At 41.9% G+C, this 23,410-nt stretch overlaps 1 protein-coding gene across 7 annotated transcripts in view; it reads right to left on the bottom strand.

Annotated features, from left to right (window-relative positions):
* ELMO1 (engulfment and cell motility 1) overlaps positions 1–23,410 on the bottom strand; it is a 487,164-nt gene that overhangs the window by 309,858 nt on the left and 153,896 nt on the right. For 6 of the 7 annotated variants that reach the window (XM_088476019.1, XM_088476020.1, XM_088476017.1 and 3 more), the window contains 8 exons: positions 19,319–19,354; positions 12,856–12,955; positions 11,800–11,951; positions 9,782–9,860; positions 8,102–8,146; positions 7,248–7,298; positions 6,330–6,452; positions 3,274–3,405 (listed from right to left, as the gene is read on the bottom strand). In XM_088476019.1, the coding sequence (XP_088332145.1) occupies positions 3,274–3,405; positions 6,330–6,452; positions 7,248–7,298; positions 8,102–8,146; positions 9,782–9,860; positions 11,800–11,951; positions 12,856–12,955; positions 19,319–19,354 (718 nt within the window). The remainder of the gene's footprint in view (positions 1–3,273; positions 3,406–6,329; positions 6,453–7,247; positions 7,299–8,101; positions 8,147–9,781; positions 9,861–11,799; positions 11,952–12,855; positions 12,956–19,318; positions 19,355–23,410) is intronic. The other variant, XM_088476023.1, reaches the window with a different exon arrangement.

Genomic DNA, 23,410 nt, shown 5'->3' with positions numbered 1-23,410 from the left:
TGCTTAAGGTGAATTTAGTACAAATAAAGGAAAATAAAGGGATATTTCTTTTCAGCTGTTCTCACACCGTGAAACTCCAAAATAACTGGTGCCACTTTCCCAGTCCAGCTGGCAAGCAGCTGTTTTATTGGCATAGCTGTTTTTTGCAGCTGTCATATGAAGCATTTTATTTTGATTTTCTTATAGTGGTACTTTCCTGTAATATGTCACATTAAGCTAAGCCAGGGAGAACCCCATCTGACACTGGCAACACTGCTTAAGTTTTTAGCACAAGCGGAACAGTTTAACTGGCCTATAGACAAAATGCTATTGTATACAATGAGCTACCAGTGCTTTCCTTTCCATGTTACTGGCTGATAGAAATGGACATTTCATATGGCTTTGCCTAAGAAACTGACCTTGCTTTTAAGACCGTGTCTGTTTGTCAGATTTGCTAGACTTATGGTGCATACACACGATCAGATTTTTCCTTCAGATATGAACGATAACGATTTAAAAATCGTTCAGTCGTTCATATCTGAAGGAAAATCGTTCATATCTGACATGCCTGAACGATGGACGATCAACGATGCGCGTTCCCGTTTGTCAGATAACGATATCTGACATCTGATGGGTTTGCAGTCACACTTGGACGATTCCATTCATTTTAATGCAGTCAAAAATCGTTCAATCGTTCAAATCGTTCAAAACTTTGGTAAAATCGTTCAAATCGTTCAATCGTTCAGTCGTTCATCTGACAAATCTGACAAGTCTGACAAATCTGACCGTGTGTACGCTCCATTACAGAAATTGGGAGAGACATAAATCAGTGTGCCTGTAATCCCTTTTCTGTGACCACCGTAACCAGGGCTTGTGTCATCTCACCACTGTGGAATGTATAGGAACCCGATTCTATCACATAATATTAAATATGTTTTTTTGGGGAATGGGATTGAAATACCGGTTCAAATCCCGACAGCGTGAGCCTGGCAGCAGGAAATCCCGACAGTGGCAGGTAAGTGGTCCAACCCTCCCCTCTGCCCCCACCCCTAACCCTGCCTTAGGGATGCCTAACCCTAAACTTCTGGGATGTTGCCCAACCCTAACCTCCCCCCCCCCCCCGGGGTGCCTATCCCTAACCCCCCCCTTTCCGCTCTCTAAACCTAACCCTCCTGGGGGGGTGCCTAACCCTAACCTCTCCCTGGGGGTGCCTAACCCTCCCCCCTAGGGATGTCGAACCCTAACCTCCCCCCTCCAAAACCTAACGCTTACCCCGCTAACTGCCCTAAACCTAACCCCCCCCGGCCAGTGGCGGATCTAGACTTAACTGTTAGGGGGGGGCGGCTTACCGTTTAGTCCCAACTCCTCCTCTCTCCAGCCCCCCTCCCCCCCAAATGTAATCAGCAGGAGCAAGGACGAGCTCGGGAGAATATGACAGCAAGCCCCATTGGTTAGCTGCAGTGTTAGGCTCACTCCCCAGGGGTGGGCATGGCATTTGAGGGTATCTATAAGTTCCTGATATGAGATACCAGGGAGTGTGGAGCCCCTATAGCTGTGAGCCCAGTACAAGGAGCCTCCACCCCAGCAGTCATTACTCCTTTCATTTAATGTGCCACTTACCCCAAAGCCCCAGTAGTAGCCAGATGCCCAACCAGACCTCATCCACAGGGTGCACTGACCCCACCGCCTGACATCCAGGTATGATAATGCCAGTCTGGGTGATCGGGTAAGATGGGCTCACAGCCCGGGGTCCCCACTGCCATATGCCTGTGTAGTCTGCACTCTGCCCGCCTGCCGCTGTCTCCAGTGTCCTACAGCCACACGTGTTCCTCCATCGACAGAGCCGTCTCCCGGAAACAGAGGACGCCGCCTCCCCTGTGCCTGGCCAGCTCCTACCTGCATTCTGTGCACACTGTAGCTCAGGGGGGAGGTGCCGCATCGGGATGGGGGCAGCCCTGTCAGCCAATAGGGTAAGTGGGGATTAGCCGGAGGAGGGACCTGTGATACGCTGCAGTGTGTAGCTGAGCCCGGCGCCGCGGTACACAGCTGAGCTGACAGGAGAGAGCGTCTGTAAGATGAACTGCCGGGACACTAAGTGCATCCCATCGCAGTTACACTGGAAGCAGCAGTGTGCTAGGGGTGGCAATCGCCCCAATCGCCCCCCCCCTGGATCCATCACTGCCCCCGGGCTAACAGGAACGGGTGCCCCGGGCTTGCCTCGTTCGGGCACGCATCATCCTGGATTCCGGCATCGGGATTATGACAGGTGTCGGGATTATGACCGCCGGTCACATAACTACATTCCGTTTTCTGGATGTAGATGGATTTCATGCACAGGAATATCAAGAACAAATTAAAACAGAATATATTGTATTCCGTAATATAATACAGTGACAAATAAAAGTCTAAGGGCTCCATTTATGAAGGAGTCATAACCCCTTTGGCACTCACTAAAAGGGTTATGACATCTGTTCTGCATTTAGCAAACAATGGTAATCTTATAAATGTTGAGGATATAATGAAGATTATTTAGACATTGTAGCATAATCTGGGTTTATAGGCAAAAAACAAATATCTTTATAGAGATTTAGTGCACGATTCAGAGGTGGACGCAGTTGCAGCCATTACTGCATCTTTTGTCGCAGAGACTACTAAGTCTTTATACTAATGCCGCTGCTGATGGTCTTCCTGCTGAGATGCCCACCAGCTGCAGTGCTAATCCGCTGCTATTGTAATGCATATAAAGATGCACCATCACAGATTTCACCTTCCCTACGGTAGGTGCAATTTCTCAGTCTGAAAAAAGCAGCCGGGGTCAGGGCAACTGCGTTTTTGGGCCACGACTCACCCGCATCAGGGTACCAACCCCCTGTTACCACCCAGAAAAGCCCACTAAAATAACATCTCTCTCATTTTGAACTGCGTATTTGTGCGGTAACCATCCAGAAGCATGCTTTGTGCGGTAACCATCGGGAAACACACGCAATGCGGTAACCATCGGGAAGCACACGCAGTGCAGTAACCATAGGGAAGCATGCGCAGTGCCGTAACAATCGGGAAACATGCACAGTGCGACGTGGACACATACTGTAAAACAATCGTCATGGGGCGGCTGGTGTCACCACTGCATCCACCTTTGAATCAGGCCTCTTAGTAGATAAAATCACATGAATATTTAACAATTATTGTATAGTAGAAATCATGTTAAATGTAATATATAAACCATCAGACACTAGATAAGAGGATGATGGATTACTTTAAGGTTACACACTGGAATGTTACAAGTGTACTCACAGTGAATCCCAGCTTCTTATAGTCCCTGGTGTACATAGATTTCCTTTTTTCAATGCTGCCACCAAGGTTGTTTTGGTCCAGTTCTACATCAAATGCAATTCTGCGCAGTTCAAATATAATATCCCTCTGGGCCTGAGAAAGGAATAGACAGTAATGTAATAAAAGTAAATTTCAGTAGAGGCCATAGCATGTTTAAAGAGATCCTTTGTAATCAATCACATGTACACCTGAAGGCATACCACCATTACTACTTCTTTAAAAAAAAAAAAAAAAAACAACAACAAGACAGATGATGTAGTATATAGACTGCGGTAAGGGCTGTTTACTAACCAGTAAAACAGAATTTTAAAAAACTGTTGGAAATGGCAGATTTTTTACCAAAATATCTGCACAATTTTAGTTTTATTTTTCCCTTCAATAGATTTCATAACTGGACCTAAGTTGAAACAAAACAAAAGAAAAAAAAACATACAATGAACTCATATCACTCTATTAACTTCTACTTCTGTGCTGAGCAAGGGTTCCTCTTTCTGCAATGTCGGTTATATCAAGATGACTGTAATGACCTAATCAACCAGCAGGGGGACACAACTACTGTATCTGCAACCAGTATAATATAGCAAAAATAGAATTGCTAATTTTCCAATATCTGCCCTCTGGAGGGACCAGGAGTTGTCTCATTTACACACTACTAAATTGGTAGAAACAAGCCCTACTAAACCTATTACTAAAATTGACAAATCTTTTTATTCTGTGAAGGAACTCATTGCCTGGCACTCTGGATGATTAGACCAACGGAGGGGTGCTTTCCTAAGCACATGCAGTCATCTCACGTCCCACTCCAAGAACGAGGCGGCACTCCCAAATAATCGTGATACAAAAAATTGATATTTAAATAGATTCAGTGACACATGTTATCATCGACGTTTCAAGGTCCATAGACCTTTTCATCAGGATGGGTCACATTATGTGAGAAAACAAAAATCAAATTTTGATTTTTGTTTTCTCACATAATGTGACCCATCCTGATGAAAAGGTCTATGGACCTTGAAACGTCGATGATAACATGTGTCACTGAATCTATTTAAATATCAATTTTTTGTATCGCGATTATTTGGGAGTGCCGCCTCGTTCTTGGAGTGGGACGTGAGATGACATATATATATATATATATATATATATATGACAAACACAATGTCCGGCACTCCACTGGTATATATATAAAAAACAACTGTCCCGGTGCACATCTGAGATAACCAAATATCATATATGTCAAAAAATGGATGTCACTCCAGTGCCCAAACTAGTTACGTCACAATGGGACTTAGTCAGTACACGCCTACTGACGAAGTCCCATTGTGAGGAAACTAGTTTGGGCACTGGAGTGACGCTTGGAATTGGTCCCACCAGCACGAAGGAGAAAAAGCCGGTTGCCCGCATCTACCATTTAGCGGTCAGACGGATTAGAGGATATGTGCCGTCAGGTATTCACCTGGACTCTCCGTGATATGCTTGCTCATTTTAGACAAAATGTGAGTGTTCCTATTTAGAATGTAATAAACACTTTGTGATTTATTTCACGATGTTGCGCTCCCTTTTCTTTGTGCCATAGATTCAATACGGCTCTGGAGGAGAGCTCAGGAGGAGAGCTGCAATATATCCCAAATAAATATACAGATTATGAGTTGGTCGGGAAAGATACTTTTTTCAGTACACAAAGGAACTGATTTGCGCCTTGGACTCTTTGCTGTTATAATATATATACTGTATATATCACTCCAAAGAAATGAAGGGCACTCAGAGACTTTTTTAAATGCATAAAAAATAGGTGAATATATTCAGCAACGTTTCGGGGTGCAACCCCCTTTCTCAAGCCATCACCAGCAGCATAACAGTTATGCTGTTGGTGATGGCTTGAGAAAGAGGGTTGCACCCCGAAACGTCGCTGAATATATTTCACCTATGTATTATGCATTTAAAAAAGTCTCTGAGTGCCCTTCATTTCTTTGGAGTGATATTACCAGTGCCTATTGCGTATTCTTGGAGTGCCAGCAGACATACTGGATTATTAAAAATGTATATATTATGTAGCTATAAAATGCATTAAAAAAAAAACAGAATAAAGCACTGCTAATATAGAGGTACATAAAGTAGGGAAGACAAGTTTTTTGCATAAGGTTTTATAATTTCATCAATTTTGGATTTGTTTCATTATCCTGATAATTTGAAATCTAAGTGTTTTTATTTATTTCATTTCTATGTACATAGTGTATACCTTATACAACTAGAACATGCATTGACAAACATCTACCACACTTGCTAGAACCAGGAAGAAAATAAAGATACATAGTTGCTTCCAGTGTGAACAGGAGATTTAGGTACTACAAGGAGATACTTACAACTCACAGTAGAGCAGTTCATAAACTTCATTGAGAATTAGCTCATGGGGTGGTCAAGACAATACACAACTTTAGCAAACTGCTCTGAATATCACACAGGCGAATATTTGATTCTATGCCTGCACGTCTCTGCTATTCAGACGTGCAGCATTCTAATGTCATCAGTCCCAAATGCAGGAATATTAAGGATGCAAAATATTTTAGCATTCAGTGCTGAACCACAGCAGAGGCGGCAGGCACCAGCATTAATGATCCCAATGCCTAAACGGTACTCAGAGCTTCTAGCACTATGTGAATTCTTGCTAAGCACTAATCAACCACTCATCTAAATGAGCACTTAGGGGCTGGCGCAAGGTTGTACATACACCTGGCTGCAGAGTGTATCTTTGTTTTTTCTCTGTGCATGCTCCGTAACTGAGTGCAGGTGATACATAGTCATGCACGTTTTAATCTCATCTAAATTAACAACCGAAGAAATGGTTTCTAATGCAGTGCCATCACATTGCACCTAGCATTGGTCAGGAGTAATGATGATGACTGGTACAGACCAGAGGTGCATGTAGGGGCTGCATATGTACAAATCAGCATACAGGTGAATATATAAAACAAGAAAATCATATACCTGACAATAGCCAATGACAATACATAATTGCTTACTTGGTCTTGAGGGTCCATTTTAGTCATCATTCTATCTTCCAACAGATTGAAAGTCAGCACTTGTAGTACATACAACTGGTGTGCCATCTCATTGTTAATTGCTTTCTGTGCTCTGATGACATGCTGTAAATAATGAGTAAAATGTTATAAGAAGACACTTCATAGAGGATATATCTGCAGACTGTGCGAACATATGTCCTGCATACAAACTGCACGATTCGTTGAGGATGACGTCACAACTGGCGGGCATTTACATGCGCCCACCCTGTTCAGCTGTCAATCACACCGGCCCGTACACACAGCACGATGCCTCAATATATCTGCAGATATATTGGGCATCGTCTGTGCAGCACAGCAGGCGCGATATGTCTGTGAACAATGTCATTCACAGACATATCGCTGGTACAAACTGGCCGACGGGCACACGATATATCGGCCGTTCAACTGTATGGCCAATATGTTGACCAGTGTGTACCCAGCAATAGACACTGAACAGACCCAAATACTCCAAATAAATTAGCTGTTTATTATTATGTTTTACATAGAGTATACAATTTGTACGGCACATATTTTGTTGACAACATAGCATGTCTCGGATGAAGGGGGAAAAAAAAAAAAGAGGGTATTTATGAAAAACAGGTGCAGAAAATTGACAACCATCTTGTAACTGGCTGCCATTTCTAGGTTGTATTTGCTAAATAGGATCTGGTTGCAGTGGGTTCCAGCACCTTTTTTGGCAAAGTTAACCGGGCACCAGCTTTCGTACATTGTTCCCAAACAAGAGTCTTAAGCAAGTCTTTCAGTGTCACTGTTATACAAATATAGCATGTAGCCTCCCAGCACGGTGCTCAGCCAACTCTCTGTATGGTGTTTTTGTGGTTTTATCACTGAAAAATGTAAAATATAGCCTATACTTACTGAGAGTATGATAGATCGCAGTTGCTTTTGTGCCAATATGTTTGCCATTTCCTGTTGTGAACAAAAAAATGACATTATAGAAATGTACTGTTTAGATTTTACATGTAATCAAGGAACATCACCTTTATTTTAATGTATTTATAACAAACGCGATAGTAGAACCAATTTTAGCAAATCCTTATTGACATAAAAAAAAGGTAAAAATAATGTGGGTGAGTATGGAAACAAAGATAAAAGCTCTCGTAAACAACAAACATTTGCTTTACTTATTAAACAATTCTACAAAACATGTTCATGAGAAAGGTAAGGGCGGTGATGGCGATCATATTATTTATGGAAAAACATACCGCTATACTACATTTATACTCTACAATCTTGATTTGTTGCTTTTAAAAGTTAGGAGTATACTGTATGTAAAAAAGACATTTTACAGCTGTATACAGAAACATCCACCCTCTCACTACAAGTCAGGGGTAATAAAGATATAAGCAATGTTGATTTTTAAATTGCTCAGCATGTGGAAATTTAAGACGATTTTGGTGGATGAAAGTACAGTTTGTTAAGTGACGCTCCTTTGGAAACAGTCCCAGAGACAGGTATGCACTGCCAGTGCCTAAAGCTAGAAATTGACAAATTAAGATTGACAAAAATGACAAAATAGTTTCTTTTCTGCTGGTCACATTAGGTTTTAATAACCAAAGTTATGATCATGATCGCACACAGAACACAAGCTAATTTTCGGTTATGTTATTGTCCTGCTGTATGTAATAGTATATCACACACATACACGTAGCACATTAGCAGGATTGCACCAATTATTTAAAACACCATCAATAAAGAGTTAGTAGACTCACACTCAGAGGATAATCAATGATGTCAATGCTGTCTTCTATGTAATGCTTAGAGGATCACAGCCAAGTGCAGCATTAGGAGGAGAGAGTGTATTTCATTACAAGGCTTCAAACATCCAAGGAAACCAAACAATTTCTATTCTGATTCAATGGCCTTACTAACAAGCATAGTATGGGACTTTTTTATTCAGAACGTTTGGGGCTTGCTGAAGGGGGGATTCTTTCCCTAGAATTGTTAGCAGTGCCTACAATCTCCTAAAACACATTCTAAACCCTTATCATAACCCCCCCATACATGCCTACTCTCTCGGAAGTCGCGGGAGGCTCTCGATTTTTCAGGTAACCTCCTTCCGCACCCCCGGTAGAGTAGGTACTTCTACCGCATTCCTAGAATGGCACCCAGCAACAAGAATCTATGCCCAGTGCCGCCAGGAGCATCCTTAGGTCACACTGCTGCCCTTACAGCTCCCATTGCTGTAATCACCGGCGATGACATCACACGGAGGGGGTGTGGCGTGTACCGGGCCCGCAAATGTTATATATATCAAAAAGGCCCTCGGCAGAAAAACGGTTCCCCACCCCTGCTTTGCAATTATTGCTGACTTGCAATATAGATACATTCCTTGAGATTACACTATTAATTGGTAGAAATGTTCAACAATATATCAAAGCAATGTAAATGTGCAGCAGCCATTAACAGGCCCAGAGTCATTTGGGGGGGGGAGGGTGATGAAGCAGGATGGGTCACATCGTCCACAAGCACCGGCATGCCTTGTGTGTATTAAACTTTAAATTAAATAGTTATAGGATGCCACTTACATTTAAATACAATCTGTAGGGAAGCTGGCTGGCACCAGACTGTTAATACTAAGATTAACCAAATCTTAACACATAAATTACACTCTCTAAGAACAGATTCCTATAATTGCTTACAGAATAAAAGACGGAACAATGTTCAGTTGAAACTTTCAAAAACAATGACATGGCCCCGGAGAAAAGAGCTGTATTTCCTGAAGGTGTTATTGCTGCCCCTGACATGTTTATAGACAAGGACAATCTATACAGAAACACAAAAGGCTTGTATTTCTATTCAGCTTTAGGACTTATTTTATTTTACTCACTAGCAATGACTTATTATAAGTTACATATATAGTGCCATATATTCTGTTGCGCTTTACAATTGAAAAACAGTAATAAAACAAGACTGGGTAATAACAGACAGACAAAGAGGTAAAAGGGCGCTGCTCAGAAGCTTACACTCTATAGGGAGATAGGCCATAAGCATATTTATAATGGGAGTAAGGTGTGCAGTGCACACAGGCCCCTGCACCCAAAGTATACTAACCCTACCCAGACTGTGCCAGAGCCTCTGCTCGCTCATGCTGCAGATGGTGCCACAGCTAAGGAGGGACCTGCTTTACTCACTGGAGCAATGTAAGATGTGGTGATGGGTGGGGGGGGCGCTGCTCACAGGCCCCCTCGGGTGATAACACCCCCTGAGATAGGCATAATGATTTATTTGATGGTATGGCATAAATGTGACAGCAGCCAGTCAAACAGTTTTTCCTTAGTCCACTGCAAATAAATAGCTGCCTGTTATGTACACAGTAAATGTGTTCTGTGCTACGTTACCGCTGATCTATGAATGCCTATTACAAGCAGTGTCATTGTATGAATACACACCTGTCTTATATCATCCGGGGCTTTTAGAAAAAGTGCATTGATCACTGCAATGGTGTATGTCTGAATCTCTTGATCTGTCCTTGGGGCAAAATAAAATAAAATATTACTTTTAAAATAAAATATTAAAATTCAATATACAATTATGGAAATTCATGACAAAAAATATTGAGAACGATGAAATAAAAATGTAATTATTATAACTCATATTGCAAAATAGATTTATAATATTTTTAGTGCAGACTTTGTGATATATAAAGGTAGATTTTAATCAATTTAAAATCTGTAAAAATTGTTTAAAATCGATCAACACTGATGTTGTGTTTCTAGGGCTAAATAACACATTTACTTATACTTAAAAAGCTAAATCAAATATGGTCTGTTAGTGAATGTGTGATTTAGTCCCAGAAACACTACACCGATTAAAATCAACCTTTAGTAAATATACCCCTTTGTTTGCTAGCATTGACAGAGCTATACAATTAGATTCAGCTGATCAATAAGGACCTCTTAAAGCATAGTAATGTTTAAAACAAAGCCAGTTTAATTAGCACATTGAAAATATTTACTGTTAGTTTAATAATATTAAAATGTGCACTCTCTCTTAAACAACGTATGCATCTGGATCTGTCTTTTCGTGCAACTTTTTACTTTCAAATGCATCTTATTCATACAGCAATGCGAATTGGTAGCACAAGCAGCTTCTGCTGATTAAAATGATATGCAGCATGCCTATATTCTGTGAACGTCTGCGGGTGTATCTGCATGCGAAATGTTACATTACAGTGTCAGTGGCTGTAACACTAATGTAGCATTACCTATGCAGATACACCCACAGTTGCACACAGGACATAGGCATGCTCCATATCATTTTAAGTAGCAGAAGCTGCTTATGCTACCACATTTGAAGGTAAACAGTCGAATGTAAAGACGCTCAGCGCTACTGAGTCACACAGAGCATTATGGGTAACGCACGGAGGATAGATGTATGTGGACACATCTGTATATTGTAAAACACAAAGGAGTGGCCTGTCCTGTTCATGGTGTAAAAACTAACAGACGAACTCGAATGGGCAAAAATATAAATTCCTTCTTTTATACTTGAAACACACAAACAAATAATGCTTGGCAGATATAAGTCTCTCTCTAAAGTTTTCATTTTGACACACAGAAAGCTATTTCTCCTACACAAGCTTTATATATGTTGTGTTGTTTATGAATTGTTTGAGACAATATAAGAGATCTGTGCAGTGGTGGAACTAGCGGCGGTGCAGCCGATGACTTGCACTGGGGCCTGCTGTGGTGCAGGGGCCTATAGCCACTGCACCCACCACCAGGGTCCCCCTGGGCCCCATAGTATTTAAGTGTAGTGCAGACCGCAGTGAGAGCGGTCCGCACTACACAGTAACAAACACACCGCCGCCAGCGGTGGCGGTGTGTTTGTTATAGCAGCCAATGAGAGTCAGACAGACTCTCATTGGCTGCTGAGTCCACGGAGGGAGCCGGTTGGAGCTAACTTATGAGCTCCGCCTTCCGGCTCCCCCCGCAGCGGATGATGGGAAAGATATAACGTTTCTCCCATAGTGCAGAGCGGGCCGATAGGAGCAGACAGCAGGAGCGTGGATTCAGCTAAGTTGTGTGGGTTTTTTTTGTGCGAGTGTGTGTAAGGGGCACGGGCACTGACACTGCATAAGGGGGGGTGCTACTGGGGCACTGTATAGGGGAGTGGCCGCTACTAGGGGCACTGTATGGGGGTGCGCTACTGGGGGCACTGTATAGAGGGGGTGGCCGCTACTGGAGGCAATACATAGGGTGGACTACTACTGGAGGCAATACATAGGGGGGGGACTACTACCGGGGGAAATGCATAGGGGGACTACTACTGGGGGCACTGGTTAGGGGGGACCACTTCTGGGGGCACTGTATAAGGTGCACTACTGGGGGCCCTGCATAGGGGGACCACCACTCTCTAGTTCCGCCACTGGATCCGTGTATACATGACATTACAAACAGCCATTTACCCTTGAAGATGTGGAATTAATTGGCCAATGGTGATCTCCTGTGCAACCTTCTGATACAGATCATGACTGTTTAAAACCATGGACTCTAGGATGGCTAGTGACCGCTGTAAAATGGAAATATCCATTCCGGACTTGTTCACAAAGCTGGCAATCTAGCAATGACACAGTTTTGTTTTGTTAATAAAATATTAACAACCTGCCCTGAACAAGAAAAGAAGAGCAATTCATTTTATAAAATATATTTTTAAATGTACAGTATTACATTTATTGACAAACATGTTACATGTATGTTGTAAAACAGGCAAAATGTACAGTAAATGTAATAGAAGACATAGCACACAAGTATAAAATAATAAATCTTAAAGGCATTGCATTCCAAGATGAATACCAACAAACTTACCAACTAACACATGGAGTGTTGTAAAAGCTTCAACATTTCGCTCCCCTGGAGCCGTAACTGAACCTTTTTTTTTTTAAATAGTTACTCAAAAGAATGTATAATCTGTACGCAAAGACATGTGTATCACATTTTCTCTAAGACCAAGGGAGGCAGTGATGGCGTCAGAACACAAAAGTAATGCATATATAGGGCCTAAAGCAGCTCTGAGGGGCTTCCCTGGTGTTAAATTACTTTTTACTATATTCTTCCTATTAATATTTTGAAGAGAGTTCCCCAATATGAACCATTAATCATTTTTGAGGATGGAAATATAATCAGGCGGCTGTCGGTATGTGTGGGTCATTTATCAGAATGGAAGATATCAGAGATGGAAGAAGTAATCTTTTACTATAGACACATTTCACTGTCTGGGGAAGTCTACAGAATAGCACAATTTTTCTAATACAGAAGAACTAATGTGCATTGTTGTTTATATTACATTTCTATATCTCCATACATAATTTATAAGACTATTAAATTGACTAAGTATTTTATTACCGTTTAACAGCATCAAACAATTTTGCTATTTACACTACTAGATTGCCTGGTTCTATAAAAATCTGACCTATGGAGTTTGCTGAGTAGACAAAACCATTTTACACATTATTGATACTCACTTTTTTAATGAATGCAACAGAGAAAGTATCCCATGATACAATGCCATGATCCATCAACTCAACAAACGCCGTCAAGGTATAGGACAGCATCTCTCCAAAGCTGCAAGAGAGACGGAGAGCATTTGCTAAACCCCTGGGACAGGCTAAAAGGTGCCCCTCATCAATACAAGACAGTTATTACGCTGTAGATATTAGGAAGCACAAAGGGGTGGAAAGTATGTAATCACTGTGCCACAAAACCCTGAAAAGAGGAGATATGAGTAGAAGCCAACTTGATACTTTAAATGTTTCATTCAAAACATATTAGAAAGTCACATCATGATAAAGGACTATAGTGCACCCTGCCATTCCCCTATTGCACATCAAAATACATACTGCATCCCTAGCAGTAACACCACTGTACTGCTGCAGCTGCACGGTCATTATTTCACTTGTGTCAACAAATATCTACAATAAATATATTAATCATTTTGAGAATACCTCATCCACTTGTACCAATACTATTAGTGTTAATGTTATTAACAGTAATATCATTAGAATATTGTTGTTCTAATAATAATAATAATTTCCTGCTTGTTTATTTCCTGTTTGGTCATATAATTAGAAAAAATTGTAATGTAGTTAAATTGATTGTAATAATTTTTGACTAAAAATAAATACCATTACATGCACTATTTCAGTTTTCCAGTTTGTGTAGAGAATACACTAGCACACTAAAATATACAGATAATGATAATGCATAGAGGCCATTAGTGAGTGAATACAGCAAGCACATTTGGTACTAGTCACTGGCTGATTATCATTACTTCATTTAAAATCAAATCCATCATAGACAGTAGAAAGTAATTTTAAGCTTCTGAAAGTAGGTGTCACTAAAGAGCTACTGTAATATTGAATGTAAAGAATGACAGTGAATAAGCCTGGAAACAAATCATAATATTAGTTATACATTTTGTAGCCCTTCACAAAGCAACTAACACAATGATTTAAAATGATTTGACGCTGCCATAAAATGAATGTTTTTATGAAAAAAAAATGTTTTAAGCGATCATCCTGATCATAAATATACAACTAGGCACGCCCTAGGGTGGTCATTACCTACAGTACACACTGTACACAGATAAGACCCAAGAGTATGCATTGCTGCAACATTCACGCAATGATAGCCAACACAATTATTGTTTTTTTTAATTAGTGATTTCATAATAGAGCAATTGAATTAAAACAGCTTGGGGAATCTGGGTAACAGAGTAATCATTCTAGAAATGTTTTAGATTGAAGTTTAATACCATTTCACCAAAAGCAGATTGCAAATCTTAAATAAAAAGGTGCCTATCTATAAAACAGAAACACCGGGGAAAAAGATAGTTTAATTTAGAGAAATTCTTTGCACTATTACTCAAGAAATCGTCTCAGCCCGCCCAATACACACACACACTTGTAGATAGTAGTCACCCTGGGCTAGCCTGGATACAGCCGTCAACATTTTAAAGGCTGAAATGTATGTAGGGTGAGGGAAAAAAAACATGCTTAGTCCCGTTGCAATCTTCTTGTCCTCTCCTCCTCCTTTGGACTTTCTCAATGGACCTCCACCGCTACCCAGTGTCTCGGCCACTCCCTTGACCTTGTCTTCACCCATCTGTGTGCTCTCTCTGACTTCTCCAACTGTCCCTTCCCCCTCTCTGACCACCATCTGCTTTCCTTCACTCGCTCTACTCCTCCACTCCTCCCCTCACCCAAAGCCACCATCACCAGATGCAATCTTGAGACTCTTGACCCTGCTGTCCTGTCCTCATCACTTGATACTCCTCTCTCAACCATGGCCTGCCCTAATCAGGCAGCCTCCTTCTACAACATCACCCTCACTTCTGCACTTGACTCTGGTGCCCCCACCTCCTCTGTCCCCCTCCGTCAGTCCAAACCCCAACCCTGGCACTCCAAACTGACCCGGTTTCTCCAAAAGTGCTCGCGCACAGCCGAGCGCCTCTGGAGGAAATCTCGCTCTCTGGCGGACTTCCTTCACTTCAAGTTTGTCCTCTCTTCATACAGCTCAGCCCTCTCCCTCGCCAAGCAATCCTTCTTCCAGTTGCTCATCACCTCTCAGTCCTCCAATCCCCACCGTATTTTAGGTACTTTCAACACTCTCCTTCGTCCCCCCCTCCACCCCTCCCATCCTCCCTCACTGCATTTGAATTTGCCTCCTTCTTCTCTTCCAAAATTGAGGCAATTCGTCACAGTATTTCCTTCAATCTCTTTGCTGCAACCCTACCTCCCCCGCCACCCGTACCTCCCGGCCATCCAACCTTGTGCTCTTTCAGCCCCACCACGGGCGATGAGGTCCACTCCCTCATCTTGTCCTCTCCCCCTTCCGCCTGCCCCCTTGACCCCCTCCCTTGTCGCCTTCTACGCTGCCTCTCCTCCACTGCCTGCTCCCACCTTGCTCACCTTTTCAACTTATCTCTATCCACCGTCATCTTTCCCTCCTCATTCAAACATGCTCTTGTCACACCTATTCTTAAAAAACCCAACCTCGACCCGTCCTCACCCGCCAATTACCGCCCCATTTCTCTTCTCCCTTTTGCCTCCAAACTACTTGAGCGGCTTTTCTACAGCTGCATCACCAGCTATCTCTCTGACAACTCCATCTTTGATCCTCTTCAATCTGGCTTTTGCCCACTTCACTCCACTGAAACTGCCCTGGCCAAAGTCACCAATGACCTGCTTGCAGCCAAATCCAGGGGCCACTTCTCTCTGCTCATCCTCCTGGACCTCTCTGCAGCCTTCAACACCGTGGATCATACTCTCCTCCTCCGCACCCTTCAGACCTTTGGCATCTCTAACACCATCCATGCCTGGTTCACCTCTTACCTCACCAACCGCTCCTTCTCTGTGTCTGCCTCTGGCTCCACCTCCCCCCCTTCCACCCTTCCTATTGGTGTCCTGCAGGGTTCTGTCCTGGGCCCGCTGCTCTTCTCCCTGTACACCTCTACACTAGGAGAACTCATCAGCTCCTTCGGCCTCCAATACCACCTCTATGCCGATGACACGCAACTATACCTCTCCTCGCCTGACCTCTCCCCTTCTGTCCTCTCTCAGGTATCCAGCTGCCTCTCTGCCATCTCTTCCTGGATGTACGAGCGCTCTCTGAAGCTCAACATGGACAAAACCAACCTCAATATTTCCCCCTTAGTAGAGTCTCAACTCCATTCAATCTCGCTATCACTGACAACACCATCATCTCCCCTGTCCCCCAACTTCAATGTTTGGGTGTTGCCCTTGACTCCACACTCTCCTTCACCCCCCACATTCAATCTCTGGCACAAGCCTGTCGGTTCCAGCTATGCAACATCGCTCGCATTAGGCCTTTCCTCTCCCAGAATGCTACCAAACTGATCATTCATTCATTAATCATTTCTTGGCTTGACTACTGCAATCTTCTCCTTACTGGCCTCCCACTTTGCCATCTTGCCCCCCTCCAGTCTGTTCTCAATGCTGCAGCTAGACTTATCTTCCTCTCCCGCCATTCCACTTCTGCTGCTCCCCTCTGCCAAAACCTTCACTGGCTCCCATTCCCATACAGAATCCTCTTCAAACTCCTCACCTTCACATACAAGGCCCTCTCTAACCCTACTGCTCCCTACATCTCCAACCTCTCTCCTTATACACTCCCTCTGGTCTGCCAATAACTGTTACCTCTCCTCCATCCTGGTTACTTCATCTCATGCTCATGTCCAAGATTTTGCCCGTGCAGCCCCCCTCCACTGGAATGAGCTTCCTCACTTGATCAGGCTCTCCCCGACCCTGCAGTGCTACAAACGTGCACTGAAAACCCACCTGTTCACCAAAGCATACCCTTCCACCACATAACCATGTTACCAAGTCTCTGTCCCTCCCGCCTCAGCCATCTCTACCTTGCTTACTTCCTGCAATCAGGTCACCCTCTATATACTCATGCCTCATGTCATCTGTCTATCTCCCCTCTCCCTAGATTGTAAGCTCCTAGGAGCAGGGTCCTCCTCCCCACTGTCTCACAGCCTTCTTCTCTAGCACTTCTATGACAGCCTTCATCTTCAGAGCTGTACTGTGTATGGAGAATTGTGTTGCTAATTGTTACTTGTGTTCTGTTTATATTTTGGTTACTATATTGTAATGTAATGTTTTGTGTACACTTTACTGTATGTACGGCACTGCGGACCACTTGTGGCGCCCTATAAATAAAATCTAATAATAATAATAGTGCCTTCCGCATTTGTTCTGTGGTTTTGGGTTATTTACACTTTTCAGTGGGGCAAGCTGGAGACCAGGTAAGTGACTGTTGGGCCACCAGGGACATTAGGCCGCAATTCTATAATGTTGACATGTCTTCTGTGTAGACTTGATCAATGTCGACATGGTCACAGTCAACATGCTAAGCATGAAGATATGTTGCATGTTGACATTTTGTCCATGTCAACATTCTTACGATGCACGTCGACATGATAAACAGTGCATAACTAGGGTCTCTGGAGCCCAGGGCAAGATGAAAAATAGAGCCCCCCCCCAACTGTTTGCGCGCGCCCAGATGCCACAAGGGGCATGGCCATTGAAAATGGGGGCTTGTACATATGACACCGTTTCTCGTCACTCTCTGAACATTCCTTTCCATTCCATATGCACCTTACTGCCCCCAGTAGTAGTGCCGCTTATGCAACGCCCCCCAGTAGCAATGCCCCCAAGTAGCAGTGCCCCCTATGCAATACCCACTAAAGCAGTGCCCCTTATGCAATACCCCCCTGTAGCAGTGCCCCTTATGCAATGAACATTTAAACATAAAAAAACATGTAAAGATGTGTACCACATACATCTATCCTCCATGCAATACAAGTCATGTTACACAACGCGTGAGCACTGTGCGTCTTTTTGTGTAACTTTTTCCCTTCAAATGTATCTTATTTGCAATGTGATGCTAACAGAAAACAAAAGTAGCTTCTGCTGATTAAAATGATATGTGGCATGTCTCCGGTTATATCTGCTTGCGAAATGCTACGTTACAGTGTCAGCGGCTGTGACACTGTAATGTAGCAATTTGCACGCAGATACAGCTGCAGTCGCACACACAATACCAGCATGCTGTATATCATTTTAAGCAGAATAAGCTGCTTATGTGTTCTATTAGCATCACTTTGCGAATAAAACACATTTTAAGGGAAAAGGTTGGTAGAAATGATGCTCAGTGCAACAGAGTCACGCCACGGCTTGGCGTGAATAGAAGGGCTGTTTAACGCGCGGGGAGGCTAGATGTATGTGAATACATCTGTAAATTGAGGATTACGGACTCCACCTCCCTCTTCTCTATCTTGCAGTGCAGTTCCTGCAGGCAGGGAGGTAGGTAGAGAATGCTGCCTAGCCACTCTGATTGTGTATAATATCAGTGGCCGGGGAGCTTCTTTCTCTGCCTGCCTCTCAGATGGCTGCCCTATGCACAGAGTGAGCGCCGCACACACCCTATGTAGATGCCCCTTGGCCAAGACGTCCCCTGCTCTAAGACCCCTATAATCGTGGGGCCTTGGGCAGCTGCCCAGTGTGCCCATATGTTAAGATAGCCCTGGATACAAAGCATTATTATACTCCACCTATTCTATTTCAAAACACTCTTCTGTGAGACCAAAAGAAAATAGGTACTTTTAGGTACTTTTAATAAGTACCTAGAACATGAAACTTTGTCAATATATTTTATTATTCCAAAGATTATTTTTTTTACAATGTATTCCTTTTTTACATTACTGTAAGTGATGCTTAATAGCCCTGCACTTATATCAGTGATTTGAACTGCAGAATTCCTTCATTACAATGTTTTCAAGGCATTTATTGCTAGCAACTCCAGAGATTGAGATCAGCAGCTCCAAGGTTACCAATTACTATGCTATTCTGTGAGCAGCAAAAGAGAACTGATAAGACCGAACATAGAGAGAACAACTAAACATAAAATACAAGGAGGGGTGTTCTAACAAGATGGCTGAGAGTAACCCCACTGGAGAACACCGCAGTCACTTTATCTTTGCTGAAACAGGGTACACTAGTTTGCATTAATTTGCATAATTAATGTTAATATCAAACATCTTAAGCTCTGTATAGCATAGGATATGTAACCCCTTTTACATAGACAATATGTGATTTGTGTTTAAAGTTGGCTGCATGCTTTAAGACAAAGTATGAATTTCAAGTAAACGTATATAGGCTATACTATATAAAATTATGTTTACAATGTAATTATGGGATGCAAATGACAAACAATGCTAAACAACATCATCGACAGAAATAGTAGAGTCATTTAGTACAGCGAAGAGGCCAAAAGGAACTCAGCAGATTCCATGCAGAGAGGGATGTCAGAGGTCTTCACTAATGTTAGGATTACAGAATGCAGGTGAGCACAGTTCATCATACACAATTAGCATACCAACAGGTGACCCAGCGTAACTCTTACCAGGGCTTCATTATCTTCTGCAATTTTTGATATTTCCTAAAAAATGTAGAAAACATCCACGTGAGTATAAATCCATAGTCACTCCACAGTAAAGAGAATTACGCACATATATTCTTCCAGTTTATTCTCACTTGTTTCATATAAAATCACACCAGGGGGGCATAGAAACAGTCATTCAAAAACAGATGCAGAGGTGAAGTGCACTGAACATTACATCTGCAATACATTTAGAATCAGTCCATTATGCACCTATTTATTTGTTTCTGGCATCTGCGGTGTTGCTTAATAACCTATACATTCAATATGTTGGAATAACCAAGATTCTTTGGTATATATAGCTGCATATTTTCTCCTCTCTCACCTTTAGATAGTGTTCAGCAGCGAAAAATAGTTACTGCTAAAGTCATTAAAAATACCCGATACATTTCAGTGCTAAAAGCCACATACACTGAGGTGTCAATGCAAAGATTTAGCTATAGAATGTTATAAAGCTAATCACAGGCAGATGTTCATTACAGATAAATGCAACTCTATCCAGCACATTGGGCTTACAATCTTTATCATTTATAGAAATGGTGTTATATACATCAAAATCTATCCTATGAAGGTGCGTATCCACTAGCAGACTGTGAAACGATTGAATGATTACGACATTATAATTGTACAGTCGTTTCACAGTCTGTGCTGTGCCTACACTGAATGATATGTTGTTCAGTGAGACACCCTCCCTCATCCTCGAACATGGCCAATCGGTCATAATCGGCAGATTGACCAGCATGTTCAGGCGATGATAGATGTCAAAAAACAACCAGCGGGAGCGCGCATCGCTGGTCGTTTTCGACATTAAACTGCCCGATTAACAAGCGATTGAACGATAACGATGTTATTATCATTCAATAGCTCTGTTTAATCGGGTAGTGCATATACCCGCCTTGAGTTTGTAAATATTTCAGCATGTAACTATCATTATAAAATGGTCTTTTTTTCCCTCATGTAAACGTCTTTAAGTCTCTATATGTGTCCTCATTGACAAGTAATTCTGTACAAGTTAGTGCTTAATTGTCTAGGGGCTCTTTGTACTCGCCTTTACCAATTACCAAACTACATCCTTCTTATAGGCTAAATAAAAGTTTTGTTGTCAGCTAATAAAACACTTTCATCTATGGCAAAACACATTTATACCTAAAAAAACCCATGTTACATGCCCTCATTTTACACTTTCACAGGGTCCTTATTTTTATTTGGCTAATTTCCCTGATGTTGCAATAATTTCAAATTTTGTACTACAAAAATTTTCCAAATACGATATTTTTTCATGTAATAGACAGTACTATGCTGAATTTTGTTTCCTTCTTATGTATTACTGAAGGTATTTTTGTATACTAGATCATGATTTTGTAATACTAAAGTAACAAAATATTGTGCTTCCTGAATACATGACTAAATAGGTGGCTCAGATTTTTTCCTTAAAATTAACACAGGTTTAAACAAATACTGGAAGCCAAATAGCCAAGGCATCAACAATAAAAATAATAATAATTGTAAAAAAAGCACCGCCAATACTGCCACATCTGTTTATTTTACTGAATGCACAGGTGACCTGGCTCCTTAAAATAACCTGCTGTAGCCTAGATTTCCCAAGTGCCTGAGTTCTACATAATGTGTCCACCATTGAGCTAACATTTTATTTTACTATACTGATGTGTTTATATTCATGAATTAAACTATTCAAAAGAATGATCCACTGTAGTAAATTGTGACTCCCTTACATGTTTTTTTGTGTGTGGCATTTTACCACATAAATATCGTCACAACCTCTAAACCGGATTAAAAAACAGAATAAATGTGTTCTGATGGGATTTTTTTACCAATGAGTGCTGAAATGTTGCCATTTTTACAATGCTGCACAAAGTATTTATTACTGAAGCATTAACACACACTACTAGTACAATAGATTGGCCTGGTGAAAGTGCAAAGCCTCAAAGCCGCATAGGAAATGCAATTAAATGCATCACTAAAATAAATCCAGTAGTCTACTGAATTAAAATATAAATGAAATTCAGAATCCAGAACAAGGGTATATGCAACAATGCTCCCAGGTGAGGATGACATTTGCGTAATGAACCAAAATCATTGTCAGAAAAAGACTTACAGATGTATTTATTTATTCTTACATGTGCAGCATTTTGTACTACAATGAAAACATTCAGGTTCAACAATGCTTCCAGTCTCATAACTTACAGAGGGACGAAGCAGAGACTAATTGAAGGCTCAGTCTCCAGCGTCCCTTTATACTCCTGTAGTAAATGGGATTTGGCTTTGGTTGACCTGCCTTTTAATTACATTTTGTCAAAGGGATCATTTTTTGCAGAACAAAAAATATAATGTAAAATACGTCTCTTATTATCCTCAAAGGAAAAGACAATTGTTAGTAAAACTTTAATCTTTTCAATGTCACGGTTTTAGTGAACAAAAGTAGCATTGCAAACAATGCACTAGTCTGTTTAGCAGGTCACCAGTTTGTTCTATGCACTGCTTTTCTTTCCTGTTTTCTATTCTCTATTATTGTACATCCAGGGAGCAGGTGTTCAAATGCTGGGTTTTTTTACCATACTTGCTTACGTTAGAAAAAGAAATTCAGGGAGATTGTGACAGCACAACCTATGAGCCGGTCATAAAATAGCCTGCCAGATGCAGGATCCAGTGAGATTCCAGTGAGTCTGCCCCATGTTATCAAGGAGCAATCATTTTGAAATGCAAAACCAAACTCGCCAATGCCTGCATTTTCCAGGCTAATTCATTTACCCCAGAGAGTGAGAGAGAGGGAGTGGGAGAAAGAGAGAGAGCTCTGGTGTGTTTTTATTCTCCTAATTACATAGGAGCTAGATAATGGGGGTAAGCCATACTTGCCTACTCTCCTAGAAGGTGCGGGAGGACTCCTGATTTTTCAGGTAGTCCCTCACACCCCCAGAAGAGTGCCTGGAATTCCAACATCCCACCCACTACCTAGTGAAGTGGGCAGGATGGGGAGATAATAACAGAAGTCACAACGCTGATGAGAGGGAGCGGGGATAAAACTACGTCCATTGGTGGTTACCATTGATGGAACATAAACAGTCTATGGTGAGTCATTGATGGTTTGCACGCCTCGATAGCCACCGCTGCGGTGGGGAATGGAGGGCTATGGGACAATCAAAAAAAGGGACAGGGCTTAGCCTGCACCAGGGGGCGGGGCTAAGCTCCATCCCGTAAAAAAAAAAAAAAAAAGTCTCCCACTCGTCCATTGATGATTGATGGCAGAGAACCATTGGCTTTCTGCCATAGATGAAGAAAGTATTCGACATCAGTCATAAACCATCGATTATTTTGAATCATCGATGGTCGATGACCATCCCTATTCTCTAAGTAGAGGAGACTCTCTAAGTAAGCAAGTATGTGATAGCGGCTATGCATTGATGATGAAAATTATGATCTGCAATGGTCATAGAAAGTGCTTGCAAAGATGGCCATTAAGTCTGCCTATGAACCCACTAATTTATTTACGAACGCAAGATGTTTTACCATAGGCGTAACTGTATTCACTAAGTGTTAAAAATATGCTGCACTCTAGTATTTTCTAGCAGCTTTAATGACCTCCCTCTAACATTATTCGACACACAGGCACTCATGAAGCCATAAGCTGCGCCGGCGACCATGTTCTTACAGCACACGTCCTCGTTCTTCTCACCAGTGTTTCCTCTGTGGTTAGTGGTGTGCTTTATGTGAACTAGCGAAATGTGAACAGGAATGGCCATTGGCCATCAATGGTTAAACATTGATGGTTTGCCACCAATAGTGTTTCAGTCAATGGCAGATATTCAATGGTTCTCTGCCCTCAATGGCTGTCAGGCTGAGATTTGTTTTCCCAATGACATGAACGTTTCATGCAAACGATGTAAAAAATACATAGTTAACCCATCCATGGCTATCCTGGGTAGCTTATGATATTTTGAACTGGGGTAGGCTTTTAATGGTTTATATAAACACAATATAAATATTCTCAAAAGTGGTGAGTATTGTATTGCAGTTACACACCTGTTTCAATTATTTATT

The sequence above is a fragment of the Taudactylus pleione genome, unplaced genomic scaffold (genome assembly GCF_031769625.1).
Source record: "Taudactylus pleione unplaced genomic scaffold, aTauple2 ptg000181l, whole genome shotgun sequence".
NCBI classification, from domain to species: domain Eukaryota; kingdom Metazoa; phylum Chordata; class Amphibia; order Anura; family Myobatrachidae; genus Taudactylus; species Taudactylus pleione.
The sequence above is the reverse complement of the archived record's forward strand: the minus strand, read 5'-3'. Positions and strand labels throughout refer to the sequence as shown.